The sequence below is a fragment of the Psittacula echo genome (genome assembly GCF_963264785.1).
Source record: "Psittacula echo genome assembly, chromosome: 2".
In the NCBI taxonomy this organism is placed as follows: domain Eukaryota; kingdom Metazoa; phylum Chordata; class Aves; order Psittaciformes; family Psittacidae; genus Psittacula; species Psittacula echo.
The window spans coordinates 73,896,956-73,919,501 of record NC_137737.1 but is presented as its reverse complement, the minus strand read 5'-3'; the positions used below and the strand labels follow the sequence as shown (position 1 = coordinate 73,919,501).

The following is a 22,546-nucleotide window of genomic DNA, read 5'->3' as shown; positions in this document are numbered from 1 at the left end:
GAGGGTCTAGTAGCCGTAACATCTTAAAACAAAACTCCCTATCTTTGGCAGTTTTTCTCCTAGTTAGATAGGTTAGTGTCCGTATAGGCTTCTTCAGTTGTAACTGGACGTAATTCAGATCTCTTCCAGCCTTGAAGAAAGTGGTTACAAAGATATGAATACAGCATAAGCAAATGCTGACTGCTAAGCCTTGTCTTCCAGCTGGCCCATCCAGTACAAAATCCTGTGAGCAATTGTAGAAGTTGTTCTTCTGATGCTGCATAGGTGGGGCTAAACTAGCCTGCATTAAAATAATGCATGGGGAAATTGGGATTGTTAGGAAATAGGCTTTCCTGCTTGCCTGGGGAGTAGAATAAGGACTAAATCTAATGTAGATATGCAGAAAGTTCCTCTTAGCCTATTATTCAAACAGTACAAATAAAATCTGAGAAATCCTAAGCTGATAAATAAGTTATCTTCACTAGCACCTAGAGACCAAGGGTTCTGCTGTGGAGTGTTGCTCCCTTTGGTGTATTGGACATTTAATCAGAACAATGAAATTACTTCACTGATTTTTGTACTTGTTATTCCAGCACTGCTCTTCCATCAAATTTGTAATGGCATTGAGGTTTTGAACACAGCAAGGCCTCCTGGCAGCTCCTTTAATCTGCAAAGTAATTACTGGCTCTCTGGAAGCAGCACGAGTTGTGCAGAGGGGAAAAAAGCTCACTGGAATAACTGTTCTGTTAAGCTGTCTACTATTTTGTTTGCGTGACAGATTTAAACTCTGATTTCTTTATCGGGCTTAGATAACGTCAGCAGTTTGTTCTTCATAATAATAATGCCTCCATATTAGACAACCTGAGGAGTCAAGATGTGGGTTGGAAATCTGTTATTTCCATTGCTTATATTTAATAACATGTTAGGAGATTTTTCTTCTCCAGATTTTACTAGGTTATCTTATGCCTTCTTCCAGCTCAGAACCCAATTTCTTTGATTATACCTGCAAAAATGAAAGCGTCTCGCTTGTGTCAATGGAAATTATGTAATGGTCAAAATGTGCAGCTGGGAAAAGCTTTCTCCAGCCCTTTTCAACTTTCTATTTTGCGAAAGTTTTTGAAGCCTTACTCTTTTTGCAGGTTAAAAGCAGAAACTGCTCTTGCTGAGATGTGGGCAGTTCTTCTGTCCTCTGCCTGCTCTGTCCCAGCAAAAAAAAAAAAAAGGTTGATTTCTGCCCCCCCCCCCCAGTTTTTGGTGCATTCTACACTGGTAATGCTGTAATAACGTTTGGAGAGTGGGTTTTGTTCTAAAATGGCATATTTTTTCTTGTGTATAGACTTTCATCTAGACACGTAGCTTTAAACAGTCTTTGGGGATTTTGTCATTCCAGTGCACTTGTTCTAGCTAATTTGTGCTTCGCTGGTGGGTAGCCAGCAAGTTTCTCTGTTGTTTTGTATTGTATTTTTTCTGAAATATTTAAGCTTTAATATTTTTTTTTCACTAACTTGATTGACTTCAGATTTAAATATTAATCCATCCAAGATGACACAAATTAAAACCATGTTTAAAACTGCTCCAGGATTTTTTCCTTTCCTCCTCTACTCCTCTTCCCCTCCACATGCATTCATAACCCTGCTTATTTTAATGTCCCTCAGTAATTACTGAGTTCCTGAGAGCCTGCTCGTTCTTGTGCTGGTTTAAACTGTCTTTGGAAGAGAGACTGCTTTGCCTGTGGCTTTAGAAGCTCCAATTGTATTTATCTCCATTTCCTTTATCTATTAAAAGACTGGTTTCATCAGTAACACTTTTTCTTAAATACTTGAAAATACATTGACCGTCTTTGTCTCTCTGAAGAGCAAACAAAACTCAATAGTTTTATAAGAAGATGACACCTGGTCAGATGGAAATGGAAGGAACATATTTCTAGGTGTCCCAGACATCTGGTAAGATGGCTGAATGCCATATGAATTTCTTTGGTAAGAGCCACTTACGTAAATGAATGGTCTTCGTTGCAGCCTTTGTTGTTTATGAAACATGCATTACTACATTTAAGCAAAATTTGTGTGATCTTGATAACATCTAAATTCTCTTGCTTCCCTTTTACAGTGTGTGGACCTAAGCTGCAATGAACTGAGTGAAGTCACATTGCCTGAAAACCTGCCTCCGAAACTGCAAGAGCTGGACCTGACTGGAAATCCGAGATTAGCCTTGGATCACAAAACCCTAGAGCTGCTGAAGTGAGTTACCTTACAGAGTAGGGAGGGGACAGTGACTCCCGTCACTAGGATATGACAAACCACAATGCACGGAAGTGTAAATGTCTTTTAAGGAGTGTGGCTCTTTGTTACCAGTGGATCAGAAAGTAACAGGTTATGTGGCTAGGTCAGAAGTTGGTGCTTTGTTAGAGAGGATGACTTTACCCACTCCAGTGCAATTGCTTTTGGCTGTAACTTCTGCAGGGGTCTGCTAGTCTGGTATAACCACTGTTTGGCCAGTGTGATCTCCATTTTACTTCTCACATTAGATTTAACCAAAATACTTATTGCGCCACTGAGATGCAAAATGTATGCTTGCTACATTTTTTTTCCCTTACATTCATCTGTTTGGGTCTGTCTTTGCCATTGTGCTGCTTTTTAACTCTTCACATACTGTTTCTTGTTACCCTTCATGCCTCTCTGCTTTTGTCCTAGAAATCCTTATTTTTCCGATATTTAAACCTCTCTTGAAGACTTGGATCTCCCAGTCTGCTTGCCTCATAGCCAGTTCCCTGGCCTTGGGACCCTCCTTTTCCTTCCTGTCTACCTGTTTGTTTCCTGTGCTAGAACTTGTCATCCACAACTGAAATTGACCAAGTGCCTTGTGCCTCCTTCTGCAGTTGTTGGGAAACTGTTGCACTAAAGCAGATCATCTGTGGACGGTGGTGCTGCCTTGGAACTTTTCTTATGTCCTAAGGGAACTGCACCAGCTCTGAGTTTTCTTCTCAATCTCTTTGATTCTTAAATACTGGATTATTCCCAAGGGTTGATTTACTTTATAAGGGTTGAGGATTTGCTTCGTGTGGTTTGCTTTTAAATAGTTAAGATCCAACACTGGAATAGTAAACTTCATCTGTTGTACAAGCAAGGGAAACTTCCAGTTTGAGTTTGCTTTTAGCTTGAATTGGCAGATTTATCAAATTAAATAGAAATTTGGATAATGATGAGTTTTCACATATAAAAACAAGTCCATGTTCTGGAGCAGACAGCAAAAAAAAAGAGTGCTCCTCTATTTTAGGAGCTGCTTTATTGTATTCAGGAGACCTTCCTGAAGAAGCAGTCTAATGTTACTCTGGTTCATAGAAGGAGGGGGAAATACATATTACAATGCTAATTAAATTCTATCAAGACTTAAAAGTGGAAGATCAGCTTTTCTTCTGTATAACCCAGCAGACAAGGTGGGCAAGCCAGTCTCATGCCGCTTCAGTATTCAGGCATCATGCCCTATAGCAGTATTGTACAAATATAAGTCCTAAGTAGCAAAAGAGTAGTGTGGCCCAATTACTGCCATGTTTTCACTGGCATATGCATTGTGTTCAATTCACAGGAAACTTTTTTCCTCTTATGTGGAAGAAGTTCCTTGGTTATTTGTGGGGTCTTTTTAAAAAACACAAATTACTCGTAAGACCTAAGGTTCTCTTCCCTCATACTCATTAGCCACAGTCAGGTTTTTGAGGGGCTTCTTAGTGTCTGTACTTACACCCTGCACTAACTTCTATGATATACTGCAATAATTGACTGTGAGGGAGGAGGTGCGCCTTTCACTTGTTTTTTGTAGCAGGCACAAAAATACTTGTATGCTTGGTACTTTTTATATCTTCCTTCTGCATGTGAAAGGCAGCTCTCCATCTGTGCCCTGGCAGGATGCAAGCAGGTAGTAGGTTAATACGTATTTTCAGTGCTGGAGAGAAGAGTCCTGTCATGCATGCTTGCTTTTTTAGTATGTATGGAGATCTTAATGGAGGCTTGCATGGTTAGGAGGATGTTACCAGGCAATTCACTGGATATAAGAATTTTCAGTAGGAATTAAAATGAAAAACAAACAAACAAACAAAAAACGAACAAGAAAAGGTGCTGCTACACTGATCTTTAGGGAAGAACATGTAGTTCAATTGTAACAGTCAAATTAAGGGGAAAATAAACCATGCTGTCTAGAAGCCCTAGCCCATATTCCTTGCATAGGGTGCACTGCTCAATATCGTTCCTTTCTGGGCACATGGTCTATCTGTAGCGGTGCCACTGAAGGAGCTGAAAGCAGTGCATTGGGGTAGCTTTTTTCCACCACTGCGAGGAAGGTTTGAGATGTCTGTGGGCTCTTGACCTGCCCAGGAGCCAGGGGTCAGTCAGCCCAGTTAAAAAAGAAACAGAAAAACCTTTCTGATCCAAGTTCGTCTGCCATGGAGGATAAGTGCCTTGTATGAGAAGTCTGCAAAGAAAGTGTGTTTGCTCATGTGTGTGGTATTGTGCAGGTGCAGATAGCATTGAAATTTCTGCTACTTCAGAAGAACCCATGTTTCCAGTTTGATCTGGGGTCAGATAATCTTTCCTAATGCTCATGGTGAGATGTGTGCCTCTTGTTCGACACACAGAGGGCTGCAAAACCAACAGCTTAAAACACCGGTGGTTCTAATGTTATTTATGTAATTTGTTTGCTTTTTAATCTGCCCTTGCTGATGCACACATCCTGACTATTAGTGTAAAAAGAAATTGAACTGGATGTGACAGTACTTCAGGTTATTTGAAGAAGGCTGTGCAATGCTGGAAAGATTTTTCTGTGTGTTCAGGTCAGGTGGGGGTTTGGATGGAGAAAAATGAGTGCTCAGAGTGAACAGTTAGACCTTTCTGCTTGTGCCCTTTTATGATTCATTTGGTTCATGAAAGGTTTGGGTGCCTTTGAAGTGTCTGTGGCATGGGGGGAGCTCCCTTTCCCTGCCTTTGGAAGAGAGCAGTAGGGAGCAGGGGGCAGGTCATCTCTCCCCAGCAAAGCAAGGCTGTGAAGAGAAGGGTATAAACAGGGAGGGCTGGGCCCTTTTTAAATCTTTATTACTCTCTGTGAGGTATTTGAAGGTTGGGCTAAAGGCTATGTTAGTAGTAAATTGGAGGGTAGAGGATCAAGGGCCTAAGTAAAATTTGGCCTGCACAGCTAGGGAAGACAGAAGGGCTGTGCCTGCTGTCTGCAGGCTGTACAGCAGGCTGGCTCTTGCAGGTTGGTGCAAGACCAGGACAGAGCAGATTTGTTTTGTGGGCATTTTCATGGAAGGCTGTTATTACACATTGCTAGTTCTAAGTAATTAAATGTTTTCCATACTTCCCCCTTTTCTCTCTCCCTCCCATATAGGGGATGGTGTGGGTCATACAGGAGGCTTCATTTGGGTACAATGAAAAGAACCCAGAGACTTGTTGTTAAAATGGGTAGGAGAAATGTGTAATTTATGAAATCTCTGCCCTGTACTGGCTTTCATCAAGCTAATGACAAATTTGCTTTGTATTCCAGCTGGGCCAGGTTTGAAACAAATAGCTTAGGGGTGAGGGCAGGGAAAGAAAAGCTGGCTAAGCAAAACAGTGCAGCTGACACCCTCATAGAGGCTCAGTTATTTACTGCTTTTTTGTTCTTTGTATACAGGCATTTAGAAGTAACCACTTTGGATGTCCAGCTTCATTTTCTTTTATATAATGTATTACTAAGAACGGGGAAGGGGGGGAAAAAGGTGTTATCTTTGTATTTGAATCTGGGTCATATCAGCACTTCAATTCATTGCATCTTTCCCCTTTCCTTTTTCCCTGCAGCAATATCCGTTGCTTCAGGATCGACCAGCCCTCAGCCGGTGATGCTTCAGGAGCGCCAGCAGTGTGGAGTCACGGTTACACAGAAGCATCGGGCGTCAAGAACAAGTACGACCTGGCATGGTTCTCATTATACAGCCATCATCCTAGCAGCAGAGCGCCTCTGTGCTGATGATACAAAGAAATCCTTTTTTCAGTCAAAGTTTTGGGGAGGTTTTGGGCCTCACAAAGCCAGGGGCCATGCCATGACTCTATATTTGTCTACTGGGCCCCTGGCTAGCTCTCCACTTTGGTCTTTGTTAGGGAAGTTGCTAAGATACGAGTGTAACTGACACATTTTGTCTATGCAAGACTCTGGTACTTGCAAAAGATCTGAGTGTTTAAAAGCATTTTTCTCTTTGCAAAGCTGCTTTATCTTCAACCAAAGGATGTTTACTAAGCAAATCAGAGATACTAAGGGAAGAGGCAGAATGGCCAAAACTCTGAATATTCATGGTGTGCAGAGCTCCTGTGACTAAGGCAGCACTTGACAAATAATGTACCAAGAGTCTGCTAGTCTCTGTGTTGCTGGCAATGTGATGAATCTTTCTTTGTTCCTTAAATACCTTTTTAGAAATCTGCTACCTAGGTTTCTGTAGTAAGTGCCAGCACGTCTTTACTTACCGTTAAGGGGTAACTTGGTCATTAGCATGTTAAATCACAAGGATGGCTTTTGGAGGAGCAAGTGCAGTTTAAACTGATGTTATTTCAGAGATACTTTTCCCCCTCTTTCTGCAAATAAGAGAATTATGCTGAAACGGAGGAAAAATCCTTAGGGCTGTGCTTGAACTACCAGCGTAGTTCTCTCCACATCTTAGCACTGTGATGGGCCTGACTTCTCCACAGCTCAGAAAGCAGTACTGTATGAACAGAGGTGGTTAAAACTAGGTCTCGGACTGGGCTGCATCTCTCTGGTCAGAATGACAAGATGAGAAACTAGTCATAGGTAACAACCTTGATATTCTCCTCTTTTATTGTTTTTGCTAGGCTGTGTGTGGCAGCACTTTCAGCCAATAACTTCTGCGACAACCGGGAGGCACTTTATGGTGTTTTTGATGGTGACCGCAATGTGGAAGTGCCGTATCTGCTGCAGTGCACAATGAGCGACATTTTAGCAGAAGAGCTGCAGAAAACGAAGAATGAGGAGGAATACATGATCAACACTTTCATCGTTATGCAGAGGTGAGTCTTGGATTTGAAGCCTCTTTTATCTTGTGTATGCTCTGGGCAGTTTATTCGCTTTCAGGTCAGACACCTGCTCTTGCTTCAAAAAAATGTGAGATGGGAAAAAAGCCTTGGGATCTGGCTGTGGTGCTTTCTTTTATTGCTCATTTTGGGAGTATTGCCCTCTGTTCCTTCCGGGTGTGAGGAGAAAAACTTCAACGCCTCCCCACCCAAACAAAAACAAAACAAAACACCTGCAAAGTTACTCAATGCTCATGACTAAGTGGTGCATGGAGGTTTACTTCTTTCTGGTATCTTCTTTAGGTCTTACAATTCACAGTTGCTGTAACCAAGTCAGTGGTATGAATCTCTTGATCATGTTTTAAACTTCCTTACTATTACTGGCTACAAAGCCTGGGCTTATCCTTTCTGTTTCTCTGTACCAATTCAGGTTATTTAAAGCTACACAAATATTGAAAATGTGTAGTCTGACTCCTTAGAAATGTCCGTATGCTGTCATCCCTTTTGCCTTAGAATATTATTTGAGCAGGACCTATCCAAAGAGATTGTGATATGATAGCTGTGAGTATAATAGTAGCTCTTTCTAGTGGTTTGGAAACCTGCGTGCGTGCTGTTCTTGACAGAAGAAGAAATGGTGCCTTGAGAGACACCGAGTGAAGGAGTATGAAGGGAATTGAACAAAGGAGAACGAAGAGGTCAGGGAAACAAAGGAGAAAGCAAATAAGTAGCTTAGAGGCTGCGGAAATGAATCAAGTTAAAAGCAGCATTGCTTATTGTGGAGTTGCTGTACCTTTGCAAAGGAAAAATACTGAAGTTCTGGTATCAGGAAAGATATGGAAGCAGTGGGGTGGTACAGAAACTTACAAACACAAGAGAGAAAATGCTTCCTTCCCATAATTGCTTATAACAGTGCTTCAGACAGGTAGCTGAGAAGGTGGTTGCTGTATACTTAAAATGTTCGAACATAATAACAAATTTGAGTATTGAAAGTACTTATTACGTGGCTTTGTTTACTACTAATGCAGTTTCACAGGAATGTGGCTTTCCGACAAAAAAATGCTGCTTTTTGGGTTTTTTTGTTTCTTTTTGGTTTGAATTCAAAATAAACTGACCACTTCTTTGGAGAAATAGTATTTGTTCCACTTGCATTTAATCATTCACTGAGGATTATTACAGATGATGCGCAACACTCCTGAAGTGTATTTTTAAAAAACAAAATGAAGCAGCACATTGAAGCTTGGTTTCAAATTCAGTGGCGCATTCTGTCCCTGGATTTTAAATTGAAAGTTCTTGCCAGCTGTATCTAGCCTTAATACAAATGTTAGTAACCTCTGTAATTTGCTTTCTAGTTGCTGTAATTCCTAATAACTGTAGGAGAATGTCCTGATAAACAAGATACTGGGAAGGATGGATGGTTTTTCAGAGTCTAGTGTTGAAATGAGTTTACAATTATAATGATGGGACTCTGAAAACTTCAGTTTTATCCATGGATTTTAATTTTTTTCCCCACTACCGCTTGTGTTAAAACAGTAGGCTCAAATATTTCAAAGAACTTATTTAACAGGTGTGCCTTCTTGTAGCAGAGTAAAAGCCACTGTGCTTTCTTGGTCATCATTTAATACTTTGAGAGTATTATTCTAAAGACATCACAAAGCGGTGAACCTCTGCCTTCTGATTTTGCTCAAAAATAGAGCTTTTACAGTTAGAATTATTATTTTCATAATAAAATCTGTAGCTTCAGAAGTCAGAAAAAACAGCTGGATAATATGAACCCCCTTTTTAAGCTCTACGTGTATTAAATTAATAGTCCTCAGTACTTTTCTGATCCTCTCTATTTACCTCAGTCTGACCTTTAAAACAAATGTTTTTAAGATGTAGAGGAAGAGATCTGTGCAGCTCTTAAAAGTGTAAAGATGTCATTGTTCTAAAATTGAGCAGATTCAAGTATCCGCATATGTGGATATACCTCATATACGCATACGTGTAAATAACCCCTTGCCTGAGAGTTGCACATGTCTCTGCAGTGCTGCCGTAGTGTCACAGTCCTCAGTGGAGACTTTTGTTTCTGTCCCAGTGATCCAACAGTCAATGCACCCAGTGCTTGTGGTTGCAGAACACAGGCTGTTTCTCCATAGTACCCATAACACTTATTTTCCAGTTAAAGGACAGTCACTGTTTTGTTTAAATTCCAGGAAACTTGGAACAGCTGGACAAAAACTTGGAGGCTCTGCTGTGCTTTGCCATATAAAGCATGATCCCATGGACCCTGGTGGATGCTTCACACTAACCTCAGCAAACGTGGGGAAGTGCCAAACTGTTCTCTGCCGGAATGGGAAACCTCTGCCTTTGTCCAGGTGTTACGTGATGAGTTGTGAAGAAGAGCTGAAGAGGATTAAGCAGCATAAGGCCATTATCACAGAGGTTAGAGAACAGTTAGGGACTGTTGCAACTTGCAACTTTCTTGGGGAGCATTGTGCACAGCAATGCATGAAACTACATGTTGATATTAGTGAACCTCTAAGATGTAGTGGGAATGGTATGCGTTCCAGAGTTGCACTTTTCCTTTCAAGGTGATTCATATCGTGCAATCAAGTTATCATGTGATAAAGTTACTTTTCCATACCATTGCCACGCTGGATTTTGGTTAGCTTCGGAGAGTGAGCAGCTGTGAGCATGTTGCACTGAAACAGGAAAGCAGACACCCTCCTCCTCATGGGGAGAGGAATTGCTGTGTTGGAGCTGTCATGAAGAGCCTCTGCAATTGAAAAGGATGACAGGGCAGAGCACTTGGAGCAATGCTGTCCTTCCCTTAGGAGGCTCCTTGCTCCTGGCAGGCTGACTTTGCTGTCTGAGCTCTTGCATTCACCGAGCTGTCCTTTGAAGGGCAACTGTCAAAGAGCACTTGCCCAAAGGAAGCCCCTTCCTGTGCTCAGCTGAACCATGAGAGAGAAGACTTATTCGTTCCCTTCTTAAAAGCTTGAAGCTACAGCTGTCAGTTTTACTTTGCCTTGTGTGACACATGCACAGGAATAGATAAATATTGAATCCTCCTAATGGTGGAGGTAAGGGCAGAAAACTCATTCCTGTATGTCTGTGAGCATTGTGTGCGTGTGTGTGTGTGGTGGGGAGGTGGAATAAGTCATGTGCCTATTGATTGAGCCAGGGAAAGGTGGCAGCTGGGATCTCAAACGTGACAAGTTGGGAGTCACTCCAACATAGCGTGCATCACTGAGGCACGCTTGTTGTAGAGGAAAGGGGAAATTTTTGCTCTGAATCTGAAGATGACTCACTGATTTCATGCATAAGTTGATGGCTTATCACTTCTGTCAGCCTTCTAATGGGGAAGTTAACAAGGTTTTTTTGTTCTTCCGAGTGGTTTTAAAGGGGAAGCTATTTTTAGTTGTAATTCACATTTCTGTGGTTATCTGCTTTATAATAATCACTGCAGTCATCAGCTGGACCAAATGAGTGTAAATCTTCCCATTTGTTGTTCTTCTCGAACACGCAATTAGCAGGGTGCAGCTATCCCTAGCAAGCTGACAAATAGCCAGGCTTGCTGGTTCAGACACTTGCAGTGCTTATTCTGAGAGCTTGGATTCTAACCAGGACAGGATCCTGGGATTTGAACGTGCATGGGGTTTATTTCTCAAATACGTCCATTTTTACTGATGTTTTCCCTTCAGATACTACTCCTCCTCCCCTTGGAAATGTCATGTCTAAGTGGGAATGTAGTAAGTAATTGGGGCATGTAAAACATTTCACTACAGCTCAGCAGACTGAGAAATGCAGACTTGCTCTCTGCTGCATTTGACTTGCATGCTTCATTTAAAGTGTTTTTGTTTTTTTTCTAAATGAACTTTTGTTTCTCAAGTGATGAGGCAAGATGAAACTTACGAATGTTACAGCTGCAGGAGAAGAGTCATAACTGAATGACCTGCCCCTGTGTCAAATGGAGCTGTGTGTGGCTTTGCCCTGTATAAAGCCAGATATCGTGGGTGGAGGAGGGATAAGTCTGACTCACTGGTAAAACATTAGTCCAGTTGGCTTTCACAGCTGCAGGAGCAGAATAGATGGCTCTTTGTTGCAGACTTCTGCTTTGTTGGTCTGTGCATAGGTGATACTGATGATAAATCAATAGGGTGTAGGAGGTGTAGTGCAGGATTGCAAACCAGCCATTGCTGTGCTCTAATCCCAGCTCTGTCACCTCCTTGCAAATCACTTTGCCTTTCTGTCATCTTGTCTGTAAATGGCAGTGCTGGGGGTACTGCAATAACAACCATCAGTAAAACACAAGGAGATGCAGGTGCTGTGTATCCTTGTCTGCTTTGTTTCCAATTTCCTGTCCTTTCTAATTTCAGGATGGCAAAGTGAATGGTGTGACGGATTCAACAAGAATCTTGGGGTACACCTTCCTTCACCCAAGTGTTGTGCCACGTCCTCACGTCCAGTCCATCACTTTAACTCCACAAGATGAGTTCTTCATTCTGGGGAGCAAGGGGCTGTGGGACAGCCTCTCGATGGATGAAGCAGTGGAGGCAGTCAGAAACGTGCCTGATGCACTGGCAGCCGCGAAGAAGCTTTGCACTTTGGCCCAGAGCTATGGCTGTAACGACAGCATCAGCGCTGTCGTGGTTCAGCTCAATGTGACGGAGGACAGCTTCTGCTGCTGTGAACTTAATGGGGTCCCACCCCCTAGCCCAGGCATTTTCCCCCAGTCTGTCAATGTTGTCATCAAGGACAGGCCAACAGATGCGCTCGGGATGCCGTCTTCCAGCAGCGGCATGGCTTCGGAGATCAGCAGTGAGATCTCCACCTCCGAAATGAGCAGTGAGGTGGGGTCCACGGCATCAGATGAGCCTCCTCAGGTGGCCATGAACGAGAACAGCCCAGCCTACCCCGGGGAGCAGCGCTGCATGCTGCACCCTGTGTGCTTGTCCAATTCTTTCCAGCGGCAGCTCTCCAGTGCCACCTTCTCCAGCGCTTTCTCCGACAACGGCCTTGACAGCGATGATGAGGAGCCAATTGAGGGGGTGTTCACCAATGGCAGCCGTGTGGAAGTGGAGGTGGACATCCACTGCAGCCGAGCGAAGGAGAAGCAGTTCCTCCAGGTGCCGGTGGAAGCCAGTGACGAAGGTATCGTCATCAGTGCCAACGAAGATGAGCCTGGCCTTCCCAGGAAAGCTGAATATTCTGCAACAGGCACAATAGGGCGCCGCCGAGGCAACGGTTCTGTGGCTCCACAAGAGAGGAGCCATAACTTAATTGAAGTTGCAACAGATGCACCACTCAGAAAAACAGGGGGTTACTTCGCTGCTCCGGCGCAGCCTGATCCCGACGACCAGTTCATCATCCCACCAGAGCTTGAAGAAGAAGTCAAGGAGATTATGAAGCAGCACCAGGAACAACAACAACAGCAGCAGCAGCAGCAGCGGCAGTATCCGATGGACCACCTGGCAGACTATTATGACACACCACTATGACCCACTCTTTTCACTGCTCAGAAATAAACTAACAAAAAGGAGACTTGAGTGCGGGACCCAGTGGGCTCACGTTACAGCAGGGGTTTTCCTTATCCTTTTCCTTTATATACTTCCTTTTCCTTATCCTGCCACTACAGATAACTGCAGCTTTTCAGTTCGTTAGGTTTAATATTCATTGACTTTCTTCTAGAGACGCTAGACCGGTAAAGTTTAAAATAGTTAACCTTCCCTTAACATATCACGTGTAAAAAGAAAAAACAAAAAATAATAAAAAAATAATAAAAAGGTTTAATATATTGCTGAGAAACAGATGATGATGTAATATTTTTTAAAATTGCTTGTTCGTTTTGTTTGAAAAGCAGGGCAGTAGCCAGTGCTAAATGATTTAAGTAATATTGTAATACTGTATTTCTTTGAGAGAAAAGGCTTTTTTTGGTCTTGAAAATGATAGACATTTGTAGAATATGGAGACTAACTCCTAGGAGTTGCTTTACTCTTTCAGGTGACTTAAGTCACTGAGATTCACTAATTTTCTCTGAGAGAACAGTTGATTGGGGAATTCCTGTAAATAGCTCAGTGTTGTATAGTGATGCTTACATGTTTTGTAGCCTTGGCATTAAGGACACAACCTGAAAAACTGACCTTTTTTCTTAAGCGACTCTTTGGGCCATGGTCATTACGCATAATGGACTGAGTGGCTGTGTACAAGTTAGCTAGAGCTGAGGTGGTGTAGATCATTTAAAGAAAAACCCACTTTTTCCTCTGGTCTCTCTCTTTCCTTACTTTTACAGACACGTTTTGTTTGTGTTCCTTACTGCTGCCACAACCAGCATGATTGTATAGAGCTCATTTGCTGTAGAACATTTACATACCAAGAGTTATATTAAAGCCGAATGCACAAATGAACATGTCATAATTTTTGTTATAATAAATATGAAATTTACACCTGATGTCTGCTTCTATGTCTGGATAGCTGAGCAGCAGCTTTCAAACAGTAGCTTGCTGTTGTTCATCAGCATGCTGCTCAGTTTAAACCAAGTGTGGAAACTTCTTCAGCTCAGTCACATTTTTACACTAACTGCAGAAGCTCACGTGTACTTTTAGAATTTAAAGGCCGTGCAAAATGGCCTTTAAAAGATAACAAAGCGACTCTCGGAGGAATTGACCTGTTTCCGTTTTCCTTTCTCAGTACTAATTCAGCACTATTGATTTGCCCTTTGCCACAGTATTGACAATGCTACAAGACTGAAGAGGAGCGGTGCTCTGGCTCTGTCCCACGGGGACCATGTAACTCAAGATAGAACTGATGAAGAAGGGATAATGTAAGCTCTAAGAAAAGGGAGAAAAAAACAAATCAAACCATTGGGTGTGGAGAGAAGAGGGGAAAATGTAAGGAGAAGGCGGAAAAGTGAACTCAGAGCTACCTACATGAACTCGAACATGTTGCATGAACATGAGTTCAGTGGCAGTTTGACTTTGGTTACAAAAGGGTATTTTTGTGATTCCTGTGGGAAAGGAGCAACACCCTTTTCCACTATTTCCTCCAGCCAACTGCTCCATTTTACTTGTCACACTTTACAAACCTGAATTAGTGTGTGATCATGACATCGTGTTGTTCCTGCTTGACGTTTGGTCTATACTGGGGGAGGTCTGTGGTAATAGGCTGTTGTCCTTATGCTGTCCTAGGGTGAAATAGCCAAATTAGGGCAGGATTGCTGTTAACAAGAGATTTGGAGCTTCCTTTCCTTAAATAATAACAGCAGAGGAGCAAACATGAAAATACCTGGTTTGGTAAACATTTGTAGTGCTGTCTACTGCAGATCTACAAGATTGTACTTTATTGTAATTTGAGGTTCAAAATATCTCTTTTCTTAAAGAAACATTAAATAATGCATTTAAACAAAAAGTTCATGGCTTGCGGGCTAGTAATTCTTAGGTGTTCCTGGGTAAATGGTTTGTGTATTTCAGATTTTGTTGAATGATTCGTTTCCCTTGGTGTCCTTGAAGATTGTGACCTGTTTTTAAGTTCTGTTCAGATGTTGCTTCAGGGTGAAGGTGATAACTTGCAAGGACACTGCCATGGCCTAGGCAAGTGAGTCCATGTTCAGAGTTTCCTGAGGAAGATGGAAAATTCTCTGTACCTTAAAAGGGAAAAAAAAGGCCATTCTCTTCCATGTAGCACCCACTGCTGCGTGGGGGCGTAGAAGGGCTTGAATTGATTCAGGCAGAGCAGTAGGATTCAAAGGGATAAACAGAACAGCAGCTTTAGCCTGGACAGCCTGATTTCCCTGGACACCGCCTGTTGTCAATGGAGATGAGCTTTTCTAAGAGGAGAGAGAAGGCACTCAAGTCCTCAAGCAGTTCTCAGCAGTGCTGTAGGGTTGGGTCCCTCAGTGCTCTGGCTGCAGGGGGAGCTGTGAGGACAGAAGTTGATAAAACACGGTACCTTTTGGGCTCAGCTGGAGCCAGGATGTCTTGATGTCTGTTAAATGACTGTGCTTTGCTTTTTCTGCTTTAGCGGCCTGCTTTGTTAATTCAATTGACTTGCTTCAGAGCCAGTTCAATCCAATTCAATGCACTATTGTTGGATTAATCGATTTGTTTCTTACTGATTTTTTTAACATGCATGCTTGCACTCCTTGCAGTGAGGATTTCATGGAGTGCTGCATGAACCAAGCTGTTCCTTTTGATTGCTTGCATTGTGGTGAGGGGAGCACTGTCCCCTGCACTGAAGATGTAAGTAGTCAGATGACCTATACCTAACAAGGCTGCTGCTTCTGTGCAAAGATGAAAGCTAAAAACCATCTGCTGCTTAAGAACAAGTAAAACCTTTTGCACCCATTCAAATCAAAAGATCGGGGTGGAAAAACTCTAAATATCTCATAGACTAACAGCAGACCCAGGGCAGAATCAGGATACCATTTATCTAGGACACTAGCAGGGAAAAGGCTCCTTGTTAGCTTCAAGTCCCTGGTTTAAATGATTGGCCCCTTCTTTACCCCAAACCTTTGATTTATACGTCCATTCCTGTCGAGTTCAACAGTTCATCCTTTAGGCCATCCCTTCCCAGGCTGACAAGTTGGGATTCACCTGCGGTTCACTTGGCTGCTTTATCCTACCGTTTATCTCCTGCAGCGAGCGAGGCTTGCCCCCTAGGTTATGACTAAGGCAGGATCTGAATGGGGCAGATGCTCTCTCACCTTTTTCCATATTTCCTTAATATTGTGAGCTGAAGGGAGATGCTTAATCCACAGGAGCTCATCAGGAGCATGACAGCACTGCGGCACTGAGGAAGGTGTCATATAACTGCAAGGTGACAGAGACTGGGATGGGCAGGGCTGGTTTGCTCCCCAGCAGGGAGACCTGGCACTGGATGAGCCCCTGAGGCTTTCTGCTGTAGGAGAACCGGGCAGCTGGGTTTCCAGCCACAGAGCCTGCACCTCAGGTTGAGGAGAGAGGATGAATTCGACAGTACCAAGGCTGGGAGGTAGTGCTTGCCCATGGATGAGGTTTAGCTGCCTCTTACTGCCCCATAAGTTCAATTCCAATGTCCTGTTGCTTGTTACAGCCCCAGTGTCTCTCATATTTTCATCTGAGCTTGTTCTTCCATGTCAACTTGTCAAAACACAAGCAAACAGCCAAAAAGAGATCTCCTACCAGTGGTTCTGTGGGATTGCCTTTGGAGGCCTGTGTTCAGGGTATATAGGTGACTTGGGGGTCCCAGAGACCACAGGAATGGGGCTGTGGAGGCCTTTTGGTGCCTCCGGTGTCAGCTGGGATGCAGCCCTACCATGGAAACTGGGCACTAGACATGATGCACAGCAGGCTCTTCTCTCCCCTGTCAGCTTAAGCACAGCTGCACCAAGAGAAATATGTGTATTTTAACAGTAAAGTTGTCAGTATTGACTCACAGAACAGATGGAATTGGTTTGCTAATTAAATGTATGCTGTTGAATGTTTTAAAGAAACTTGGGATGCAGAGCTAGGAAGGAAGGCTGATGTAGCAGAAGTGTGCGACTCGGTGACTTGTGAATAAGATGCTTTCTCATTGTAATCCCTTCTAAGGAGAGAGACGCCAGCATCTTGAAAACAAAGAACCTTAAAAATAATTAAATATTAAGAAATGTTGCAGTAGGTGCATGTGCAGTTCAGACTTACCTTGATCCTGAGAAACAGAATATACCAGTAGAATTATAGAATATATAGTAACATATTGTGCATAAAATAGTGCATTGAATAGATAAAATAGAATCACAGAATGGTTTGGGCTGGAAGGGCCCTCAAAGCTCCCCCAGTTCCAACCCCCTGCCATGAATAGGGACACCTTCCACTAGCCCCGTCCAGCCTGGCCTTAGAGCAGTGCCAGGGTTCAACATTCTGTGATTCCATGAAAATGTGTCCATGGCCTATCCTGCTCTCTGGCCCCTCTTCGGGAATGGGGATGTGTGGGGAGGGCATCTGCAGCAGCCAGCCTTCCCCCTCCTGGTGATCCGCGGCTTCCACTGGTTTGAACCAGGAGCAGTCTCCTTGTGAAGACAAGAAATGGCTTTCAGGCCTCCTCTTTTTTCCGACTAAGAGCCGAGCCTTTGCGTTTGGGGTAGAAAAGGGCGTATTGCTGCTGCCTGCGCTAACTGAAAGCTGCAAGGGCTCCCCCTCGTGTTACCGCAGGACGGGACCAGCACTGCTGCATCTTCATCCTTGGAGTTAAAGGAGGGCGTCTGACGCCTTCGCGCACCCCATCGTGCGAATCAGGCAGGAACAGCAGCGGGCTGGAGAAGCCTTCCTTCAGCTGAACAAACAGCAGCAGCCATGACATGGCAGGTATCTGCTTCATACAGGCCGAGGACCTTCATGCACACCACAGCCTCCTGAGCCTTAGAAGCGATTGCAACAAATCTAAACCAGGAAAGGAAGGCAGAGGGAGCCATAGGAGTTACATCTGCTACTGCTCATAGAGCATCTGCGGTGCTGGCAGGTGAGGAGATGGTCTTGGCGAGCTCTCAAGTAATCTTAGTGACTGGGCAATGAGGTCTCGATCAGACCATGCCTTATTTATTTGGACCAGTAAATTGCCTAATCTTTGCCATCTGAGCTGAGCCACCACAGTGTAAAAACCTGAATCTCCTTCAAGCTGCTCAGGGACACAGGGGCATCTTGTTAGGGAGCTGTTTCTGCAGTCTGAAAGAGGGCAAACCCCCTTTTTCCTGTTTGTGCTCTCTATCCCATCTCCCCATGGTGACCAGGAATGCTAACCAACCTCCACCTACAGAACCTTATACTCACTAATCTCCTGCCACCAGCTCTTCCAGTGTCTTCTTTCACCCACTTCCAGTGGCTTCTGTTGTTCTGTGCTGAGGATCCTGCACTCAAATACTGAGTGTTTGGAAGTCACTGTGGTCTTTCATGCTTGCAGCTTTCAGGTTGCTGTGGTGTGAGTGAGAAGTGGCATGGATGTGCAGATGATAGTACAAAGCTCTGCTTATATCTATAAATCTGGGTATGGTGGGAGGCCTATGAGCAATGTGTATGTAATGCACAGCTGAGAAATGCCGATTTATACTAAACACCTTGACAAATTCAAGCCTCTTTTTTTCCTCCTGCACTTCCATTATCTGGATTTATCCTGGGAAGTCAGTACAGGGTAGCAAAAAATCAAGGTTTTCATATAGCTGTAAATGCCTAAACACCTCCGTTATACGGTTTCTCTTGTAGTAATGAAAGTAATATACCCAAGCTTTTCTGAAGCCTGTTTAAAACACACAGTCTTTATCTGTGTGCATCTCTCAAACCTTTCTACATCCTTCTGAGAAACCAATTACCTGTTAAAGGCGTGCATGCCTTTCCCTCACTTGACCTCTTCAACATGGCCCGAGAGCTTTGGGAATCCAGTAGCAGGTGCAGGTTTGTGTGCAAACAGCATCACTGGAAATGCATAGCCCATTTGCAGCAATGAAGGGCACCCTGCGATCTGCCCATTTTGCTCTGTCACACACCAAAACCATTTACATCAAACGTGCTGACAACCCGCAGACCTTGCAAGGAGCCTCATGTTTTATTTATGACAGGTGATGGTGAGCATCTGTGACATTTCTTGTGCTGTGCTGGCATTAAGCTGCTGCGATACACTGAGCGCCACCTTTTCCTGGGTGAGTAATGACGAATGCCATGGCTGTCATAAGCAATGCTGTCACAGCCCCCTTCAATAACGTACTTGAGTCTTGGAAAAGAAAAGGAGACGCCCGATTCTGCAAATGTAATTCAGAGATCGGGGTTACCAAAGGCCTGCTGTGTATCTGTAGCTTTATTTAAGTTATGGTGAATGTAAGTTGTGAAGAAAACCTACCAGAAGAGTAACTTCAGTGAAGATAAATCTGAACTGGGACTAAAATACATGGATTATGAAAGAGCAATTTCCATTCAGGCTGTTCTTTGGCACTGTAATCCCTGTATGTACTCTCATCACTTTAAAGCAGTTTGTCCTGTAAACTGCGATCCCAGTTTTTCTCAGCGCTAAGCCTTTAATTCAGTTTCTGCTGTTGCACAGCCGGTTTGTGATCCTCGTTGTTTCTCAACATCAGATATACTCAAACTCTCCTGAAGAGCTAATGGGAAAAGCTTAAACTGTGATAAAAATTAATACTGACCAGGAATGTTTTCTTAAACTCATTAATAAAATTGGAAAACTTGTTTGTGCTTATCTGAAAACTTCCTTTTGGTGGATGGTACGAGGGTGCTCAGCAGCAGGAGGGCAATGCCCTGACACATGCAGGTCTTCCAGCAGCGCCAGATATACAGTGCCAGACACCTGAATTGTTGATAAATGTAAAGGTTGCATTAAGCCTGTTTGGAGCAGTGAACATCCTCTCTCCTCTCCAGCATCATCCCCCTCAATTTTGCCTTTTACACTGAAACAAGACACCTGTGCCTTTAGATGCTGATTTGCTCCGTTCTGGACATGATTCCCTCAGAACTGCCTTTATGAACTCCTGTTTGAATGAAGTTTACTCAGCGGTGGGATGCAGAATCAGGTGATTGTTAATTGTGTCACCGTAACTGTCTTGCGCCCCGTTCCCCCTCCAGACCAGGGCATGGAGATGTGATTTTTCAAAGAGAGATTGTTTTTCTCCAAGGCTCTTCTGTGCGGAGGGGTCTCTCTGTGGACAATTAATGGCCAGGGAGCTCAGCTGGAGGGTTTGCTCTCAGACTAAAGCTATTTGTTCCTGTGTTGAGGAGACAGGTGCAAATGGATGGTTTAAATCCAGAGGGGCTGGCTGAGCATCTCACAGGTAACTCTGAGATAAATGAGTGTCTCAGCTCACCCCAGCACCTTGCACTGGAGACCCCACCATCTGCAGTGGGGCTTTTCTCCTGTTGGGCAGCTCCAGTTCACCCTGCCGCCCCCATCCATTTCCTACCATCTCCAGGGATGGTGGCCATTTTATCTTCTTTTTGAAGGTTCAGAATAGGCTTGGTGTGCCAGAGGGTTTCCCACTGCACCAGTGGTGGGGCCCCTGAGGCTTTTATGTTGAGAAAGGCCATGCTGTCTACCCACAAGACAACCTCTCAGGGAAGCACAGATTTGACATTTGCTATCACCATTTTCCTTGCGGTGGGTGATAAATTGATGGTGGTCGTAGCGGGAAAGCTGGATACACCCTGAGGATCCCCCTTACCAAAGAGGGACTGAGGGTAATGATGACTGTGTGAAGTGCTTTGGTTGCAGGGGCTGCTTCAAAGAAAAAGGTGAGTTTATGTTCAGTGCTGACCTGAAGCAGGACATACTTGCACAGGGAAGGCAGCAGGGAAAGGCTTAAAGAAATGGCAGGGCTGATAGAGCCATTTGTCCTGCCTTTGTTTGCTGATCCCACTGTGGATTATTGTCCCGTACTAAGTGGCAGTCACTGTGCAGAGGTATCCGTGGGGCAGAGCCATCTGCAGCAGAAGGTGGGAAGGCTAATCTGCTCTGGAGGGTAGGACCACCTGCAGTGGCAGCTGCCTGTTACAGCCTTAGTCATTACGTGTGCACCAGAAAATCCCTGCTTTTGTGTTACACCTTTGCAGCTTGCATGGTAAAGGTTTTCAAGTCAGCTACCAGGCATGGTCTTGTTACAGTTGGAAAGCAGGGTTGTTTGGATTGCTTTGATGGTATATGGCTTGCCCTTCATCCTAAGGGGAAGAAAAATCTACTTCTTCCCTGCCCTACTCTTGTGAAGAATATTTCTTGGATTTTCCTTTCTCCTCTCCTACACTTCCCTCCAAGAAGGTGACTGGAGGAAACAGCACTGATGTGTATTTCCTCTTTGCAATTCTTTTCTGGTGATCTTTCTTCATGGTGGCAGGGAAGGAAACAAATTTAAGGCACAAAGCTTGGCAATCACTGGGCTTTGGCTTTCTTTGTGGTCCCTGCAGAGCTTCTGGGCCTCAGCATGTGGATGACACCAAGCTGAGTGGTGCAGTTGGCAAGCTCAAGGAAAGGGATGCTACCCAGAGGAACCTGTGTCTCAGGACTTGAGGAGGGGGCCAGTGTGGACCTCACAAAGTCCCAGCAAGGCGAAGTGCAGGGTCCTGCACTGGCAATCACCAGTATCAATACAGGCTGGGAGATGAAGGGATTGAGAGCAGCCCTGCAGAGAAGGACTCAGGGTACTGATGGATGGAAAGCTGGACATGATCCAGCAGTGTGCGCTCGCAGCCCAGAAAGCCAACTGTACCCTGGGCCACATAAAAAGAAGTGTGGCCAACAGGCTGAGGGAGGCAATTCTCCCCCTCTGCTCCACTCTCATGGAACCTCACCTGCAGTACTGTGTCCAACTCTGGAGTCCTCCTTACAGGAAATATGTGGTCCTGCTGGAGAAGGTCCAGAGGAGGCTCACTAAAATTATCAGAGAGATGGAGCACTTATCCTATGAAGACAGGCTGAGAGAGCTGGGGTTATTCAGCCTGGAGAACAGAAGGCTCCAGAGAGACTTTACTGTGGTCCATTAATATCCTTTAATATATAAAGGGGGCCAATAGGAAGTAAGGAGAGAAACTTTTTACTAGAGCCTGTAGTGACAGGACAGGGGGCAGCAGTTTTAAACTAAAAGAGGGTAAATTTATATGGGATATAAGGAATAAATGTGAGGCTGTGGACGTTAGAAACATGAGGGGATGGTGAGTGCAGGGAAGCAGCTGGGTGAGGAGCTGAAAGAATGTAATTGGGGCCTGATAGGATGCTCAAGGCAGTGATTGGGTTCCAGACTCTCCAACTGGGCTCCTTTTAAGTGCAGCTACTTTTTGACTCTCTCCATATAATGTGTAAAATTCTGTTAATTCTGTGCTTTTGTTAACAGAAAGGGACCCAAAATGGATTGACTGTGAGGAAGCCAAGTGTCCAGGGAAGGAGCACTATAGCAACAGTCCACAGGGAAACTTTGTGCACCTTTTTCTAAAGACTGAATTACCTTGCAGCAAACGAGGCCTTTACCACACACACAAGGAAAAAAGAGACAGAAACAACACTCGCAGAGGACTATTGCTATTGCATAGTGATAGCAGGCAAGCATTTAAGAATGAATGGAGCAGAGTAAGAAGCCTTGAGGTTTAAATTCATATTTCACATCTATTTAAGGACTGAGTTAAGATTTATACATTACCCACAGCCTCTGCTTACCTTTCGAGTGTTTCACTTCAAGGAGCTGCTTTTTGTTGTTTGTATAAGTTAATAACAGTGTGTCACCATGTAACCAAGCCTGCATTCAAAATGTGCAAGCTCTAGAAGTAGCGCAGGAAGAAGTGCTCAGGCAGAAATGCCTAGCGAGTGGTTAGCTGCAGCTGTACCTGTGTGACAGACATCACTGTAGCAGACCCTCCAGCTGGTTACAGCATACCAGTGAAGGTCTAGGTTTGGGCAGAAAGCTGGAAATCTTAATTCCTTAACTGGATCAGTACTGTGAGCCATGGCATGTTTGGAAAAACTCTTCACTCTGTAAGCATAACAATGCTGTGAAGCTTGTTGGTGTTCAAAGTGTTAAAAAGATGCTTAAGGTATTATGTAAATGGTAA

General features: G+C 43.9%; 1 protein-coding gene across 1 annotated transcript in view; it reads left to right on the top strand.

Moving 5' to 3' along the window:
- PHLPP1 (PH domain and leucine rich repeat protein phosphatase 1) overlaps positions 1 to 13,440 on the top strand; it is a 142,211-nt gene extending 128,771 nt beyond the window's left edge. Inside the window, exons 13-17 of the mRNA XM_080609773.1 lie at positions 2,086 to 2,216; positions 5,802 to 5,906; positions 6,825 to 7,019; positions 9,215 to 9,443; positions 11,381 to 13,440. Of these exons, the coding sequence (XP_080465899.1) occupies positions 2,086 to 2,216; positions 5,802 to 5,906; positions 6,825 to 7,019; positions 9,215 to 9,443; positions 11,381 to 12,502 (1,782 nt within the window). The 3' untranslated portion in view covers positions 12,503 to 13,440. The remainder of the gene's footprint in view (positions 1 to 2,085; positions 2,217 to 5,801; positions 5,907 to 6,824; positions 7,020 to 9,214; positions 9,444 to 11,380) is intronic.
- The last annotated feature ends 9,106 nt before the right edge of the window (positions 13,441 to 22,546 follow it).